Source organism: Passer domesticus, chromosome 7 (assembly GCF_036417665.1).
Source record: "Passer domesticus isolate bPasDom1 chromosome 7, bPasDom1.hap1, whole genome shotgun sequence".
Lineage (NCBI taxonomy): Eukaryota > Metazoa > Chordata > Aves > Passeriformes > Passeridae > Passer > Passer domesticus.
The window spans coordinates 32663472-32669471 of NC_087480.1; the positions used below are offsets into that span (position 1 = coordinate 32663472).

At 51.9% G+C, this 6000-nt stretch overlaps 1 protein-coding gene across 6 annotated transcripts in view; it reads right to left on the reverse strand.

The window, feature by feature from the left end:
* Positions 1-5762, reverse strand: part of MTA1 (metastasis associated 1) — a 74848-nt gene extending 69086 nt beyond the window's left edge. For 2 of the 6 annotated variants that reach the window (XM_064427465.1, XM_064427463.1), the window contains exon 1: positions 5469-5759. In XM_064427465.1, the coding sequence (XP_064283535.1) occupies positions 5469-5496 (28 nt within the window). In that variant the 5' untranslated portion in view covers positions 5497-5759. Of the gene's footprint in view, positions 1-1191; positions 1276-5468 lie in introns of those variants that run through there. The other 4 variants (XM_064427468.1, XM_064427464.1, XR_010366005.1 and 1 more) reach the window with 3 other exon arrangements.
* Between the last annotated feature and the right edge of the window lie 238 nt (positions 5763-6000).

Here is a 6000-nt window from a genome sequence, read left to right on the forward strand (position 1 = left end):
AAAAAAATAATGTGCTTGGAAAGCAACCAGGTAGACTGGAAAAAATACCTTACTTGGTGCAGAAGCAACACTGATTTCACAGGTTACTTTTTGCCAGCAGGTGCCTAGAACTACCAGAAGCAAGCCTCCAACAGTTCATACCTTTGCTTTCAAGCAACCCCAAACTGCTCAGGAGTGGTTTATAAATCAAAGTAAAAAAGTAACAGCAACCATCTCATTCTCTCCTCATCCTACTGGGGAGACTACACACCCCATTTTTTTAAAGAAATCAGGATGCTTAAACATGAAAAGTTGCTTGAAAAATAACTAGATGCAAGTGAAAGGAACATTTTGACATTCACCAAAATCTTGTTAGTTAAACAAAACAAGTTTTAAGAGTCTTCTTTTCACAATTTTCATCAAGTGTCTTTTATTCACCATCCCTGAAAGGCAAAACACCAAGGAGCAAAACGTGCACTGCCAAGGAGTGCCCCAGCCACACCCCAGACTTCCAGCAGTGCCCTGGCCCAGCCCTTCCCGAACAGTGCCCTGGCACAGCCTCCAGCCACCAGCCCAGGAACAGCCTCAACTCACCAACAGAGCAGAAACAAACTCAGTCCTGTCACTCCATTGCCAGCTGCAGATGGTTTGCAGCTATTACAAACCCAGAGAAGTCACAGCTCTAGCCCCCAAACACATCTAAGCTGGCTGACAACACTCTCCCCCAGCAGCATTTCCCAATAAAAGGCTAACGAACGCTGAAGCAGTCCGATACGGGGGGAGAGGGGAAAGGGCATGGAAGGAAAGGGAGACTGCAAAACATGCAAGGTAAACTAAAAAAAGTTTAATCTTGCATGTTTTCATCTTTTCATCTTTCCAATGAAAAGAAAAGATGAAGAAACTCACTGTCTAGCCGTTGCTGAAAGGTGATAAGCTAGAAGCTGTCCTAAATTTATTAGGGCAAATGACCGCAGAGGTCTATTATTAATTTTCAAGAATAAACTCTCATTTTTACCTTTACAAGTTATTTAATACCTCTCCACTAAACCCATTCTCAGCTCAGGTTACCAAAGCTAGAAAACAAAATCCCAGCAAGCACAACCAAAACAAGGATATTGCACAGTAAGCCCTCCTGTCACCCAAAACTCATACACACTGGCAGCAAAGCAAGGGGACAGGAGAAGGTTTACAATGATCCTGCAGTTAAATGACCTGAATTTGCTCCAGATTTGGACTCCAGCAACATGTTCTATGCAAGGTTCCTTAACAGCTCTCAGTTCTTTACCAGGAAAGCTCAAACAATTGTTATTGACATTATTGTGATGTCAAGAGGACTGATGCACCTTCCCTGTGCTCACAGCTCTCTGGCAGCACTCTGGAAGCCAAGAGGTGTAGGCTGCCACAAAAGCCCGGATGCCAAGCGGGAGTATGGAATGGGATGGGGACAGCTCAAACCACAGTCCCCAGCCACGCATTAACAGCACCCTATGGCAGCAGAGAGGTGATGTCATATTGCCATTCTTAAAAACTGTAGGGACTACACTGATAAAAGATGTGTGGTTGCAGCACAGGCAGACAGACACACCACCATCAGCTATACAGTAGCCAGTAAATTCTGGAGCTTCAACGTCCAGCACACTGGAATAATGCTGCTGTGAACCTTGGCTGCCCACATCAGGCACTGTGGGTCATCATTTCCCTCACTTCAAAGGTGTGAGATGCAGCAAGTACTTCTATGCTTAACTGACTTGTGATCAGATCTCCCAATGCCATTTAAACATACCTTAAATGTACCACAGACTCAAAAAACAGTGATAATTTTGTAGCTAAGCATGCCCCCAAACAAGAAGGTAATCCATAAAAGTAAAAAACACATAAAAGACTCCATCTGAAAGCATAAACTGACATTTATCTCAGCAAAAGTGTTGTCTTCAGTAGTTTTTCCTCCATCCTTCCTATCTGTTCTTTCCCCATCCCCTTGTTCCCTGCCCTCCCACTGAGCCCATTCAGCTGTTCACACAGTCCCACAGTGAACCAGATTGGGTGGCTGATGCAAGATTAAAAATAATCCAGGAAAAAACAAAAAGTGAGGAGGAGGGAGGTGAAAAAAATTAAGTTCCTCAAATCAGTGAAAGATGAAAATGCAAAAAATCATTGTTTCACTGCATCAAGGGAATGCCATAGGGTCATAAACCTGCAGTGGGGCTCAGGCAACTGCCACCACTGAAGGAATACTTGTCACACCAGAGTTAAACTCTCCTGGAGAAGGCGGAGACAGAATACCTGCTGGAAAGTCTCTTGGTACCAAGATGACCTGTTCCCTTCCAGGCAGCTGACACAGCACTCTCCTGAAAGCAGAGCCTGGCACTAGCTAGAACAATGAACATGTCTCTCCCACGTGCATTTTTTCATCAGAGGCCCCAAATTCCAGCTCAGAGGTCCCAAGCTTCTCCAATCTGGTATTTATCCAACATTCCCATACGGTCTGTGATCGTGCAGGCTGCCAGTCCACTCCATGAAGAGGCAAACCAGCCCACCATGACTCCTTCCAAGTAAAAGCAGTCCACTTTCTTTGTGTTGCCATTTGTTTCATGGCTGTACAGCAGCTGTTAAGAAAATCTTCACTTCTGCTACACTGGAGGCAGGCAATTCCAGGGTTTCCTACAGGCCAACAACTAAGATCCCCCATTTCATTTTGGAATTTGATACCCTGGCATTCTTCCCCACACATTTCCAAAGTTTTACATCCCCCCTGAACTGTGCTAGCTTGTGATAGTCCCATTTGTATTGGAAAACAATTCCCACCAGGAGAAACTTGGCAGGATCCAGCAGAACCAGCTGCTCTCTCCAAATGACTGGATGCCACCAGCCAACTTATCCACAGAGCCTGACAACCATTCAAGGGGCAGCTCCTAGCCCCCCAGCATGGTCACTCAACACACAGGGGAAGACTCCAGCCCCATCAGCACAGGCTCCTCAGCTCCTCTATCCAGGAACACACAAAGAGCACAACACACTTCATGTCCACTTGTTGTCAACCCACCACTGGCTTCCGAAAACAAAAATTCATGTTGTTTCATGCCCAGGCCTAAAGCAGTGACCATCCTTTCTGAGTGAACACAGGCTTCCAGGAGCAGTATTGATCTGTAGTGAGCAAGCTGCTTTTGGCAGCTGTTAGGTCTGGAGTTCGCGCAGCACATCCGGTAGTCACAAGTGTAAGAAGAGATTATCTGCTGAGTGTTTGTCTTCCGTTGGGCAGTGTATGAAATGACTCTGCACAAATCCCATCCCAGATTTAATCCTGCCCTGGAGTTCCCACACAACTTCAGTGCACAAAACCATTAGTGGGAGGTAGCAGCACCAGAGGTCAGAAACAATTCGATACCACGCATTCCTGGGCTCAGGCTGAGCAGCGCACTCGCACAAACAGCTGCATCCATCCATATGCTGCTCTTGGTAATACATCAAATCAAGACTTCATCCATATGGACCATAGCAGAGCACTGCAACTTTGGCTATCAGCCAGCTGCCTTGCCCTCTGCCCAGAAAGGCTACGGAGCAAATCCTGGGCAACATTTCCAAGTGCAGGAAGGACAAGAAGGTAACCGAGACCAGCCAAAATGGATATTCCAAAGGCAAATCACACCTGGCCAACACAACTCCCCCATATGGGACAAAGAGACTGGCTCTGGGGCCGAGGGGAGAGCAGGGGGTATTGGACAACTTGGCTTCATGTCAGAGGCCCTGCTAAGCCTCCCACAGCATCCTTCAGACAAAAATGCTTGAAAAACTGGACGATAAAGGTAGGGGGAAAACTAACATCAGGTTTAAAGGATCACAATCAGCAGTTGCAACCTCCACTGGGCTGCTGGTTACTAATGGCATCCCTGAAGGATCAGCCAGCCCTGCTTAGAATCAGGGAAAGGATGAGGGACAATGGGAGGGGGGCCCTGGCTGGAACAAGAGAAAAATCCATCCAGGCACATGGAGACAAATATTTTCTATAAGCACGGTCAACCACTGGACAGGGCCCAAAGTAAGGGTGGTATCACCATTCTTAGAGCCTGGGATGGATACAGCCCTGAGCACTCGGATCTACCAGGGCATTCTCTAGCAGGAGGTCAGTGTAGAGACCTCCAGAGGTGCTTTCCCACCTCCTGTGGGATCCACAGTACAGATTTAGCCATACAAAATGCTAAGAGATGACACTCCCCACAAAACCTGGCCATTCAATGCTGAACAAAAATTTCCAGGAAACAATTCCCTTTGCAAGTCACACCAGGGTGAATTTCCACAACTCATCTTGCCTACAATCCTACTCTCAGCGTCTCCAAATCAACATAATGCTACAGGCACACTATCAGCTTAGGGCAACCCAAGACACAAAGCTGGGAGAGCCAAGAGTCAGCTCTTATACCTCTGTGAAACCAGGTGCAACGAGAAAAAAAAGTATGAACATGACAAAAGCAGCTGCATTTTTCAAAAAGTAAGGGTAGGCCAGAAGAGCAGAAAGAACATAAAGTAGTTGTTGATGGAGAGCAGCCAGACAGGATGGCTTGGCCACCTTCGCTGTATTTTTCCTCTTGTTTACTTTACTTTGGTTTTACAGAACTCCACAAGAAACAGGGCATTTTGAAAAGGAGGGAACTCCACAATAACATCTTCCTCTACAGCCTATAGTCCTATGGAGAAGGAAGCTCCACCAAACAGCTTTTATGAAGGAAAATGGCTGAGCACAAATTCATGCCAGACCACCCTCAGTTTATGTTCCATAAAACACAGTCCCAAACCCCACTGCCTCTCCTTTCTCTTCACGTGAGCCAAAACAAAGGACAATCAGACAGGAGCACAACCCTGAACAGAAGACTAATGGGAAAGCACACAACAGAACAGCAAGAGTGGAAGGGGAGGCCAAGATCTGCAGGACGTGCCTCACACTAGCCCCCTGGTCCACCAGCAGCCTCTGCCCATCTTTGTGCTCCTCATCTCAGCAACTCCTCCTGCTCCCCACCCGACAACCTCGCATGACCCCCCATCGGAGCAGCCTCTCCACGCCGGGCCCCATCCCGGGGCCTGGCCCCACGGCTGCTCTGCCCCAGCCCCGCTCACCCATCCCACCCTGCCCCAGCCGTCGAGCCCCCGCCACCTGGAACCGCACACGCCTCGTCTCCCCGCTCCCTCGTGCTCCGCACGGCCCCACGCGGCTCTCCCCCTCAGCTCGGCCACCCCGCTGCGCCCACCGCCCCGGCTCACCCAGCCGCGGCCGCAGCTCGCCCCGCGCCGGGCCCCGCAGCCCGTCACCCCGTGTAACCCCACGCCAGGCCTCGCCGCCCCGGGCAGCCCCCCGAGCCCTGCCCCGCACCCGCGGCCCCCTCCCGGGCTGCCCCGGCCCCCGCCCGCCCCGCCCGGGCCTGCGCCGCCGGGCCCCGAGCGCCGGCCGCGCGCGGGAAGCGGCGCGGGGCGGGCGGCGGCGCCGCGGCCGCTCTTACCTCCGACCCGGTACATGTTGGCGGCCATGCCCGCGACCGGGCCGGGTGCGGGGAGCGGGCCGCTCCCGCCGCCGCCGCCTCCAGGTGCCGGATCCGCTGGAAAATGGAGGCTGGAGCGGGCGGCGGGGGAGGGGAGCGGGGGAATTAAAGGGGCCGCGCCGGCGGACGGGGAGGGAGCGAGGCGGAGGGCGGGGCGGCGGCCCGGGCCCGGCGGCGGCGGCGGCGGCGGGAGGAAAGGAAGGAAGGAGGGGAACGAGCCAGAGCCGCCCGCCCGCCCGCCCGCGGCGTGTGAGGGCGGTGCTCCGGCCTGCGAGGGGAGGGACGGGACCGGAGCGAGCGGGGCTGGGGGCGGCACGGCCTCCTCACACACACGCACACGCGCACACACACACACACACACACACACACACACACAGTGAGAGAGCGACTGTACACGGACACACACACAGACTGCCTGCACACAGACACACGGAGAGCAGCTCTGATCACACGCAACACCTACACACACAGCCTCTCCTTGCACACGCACGCG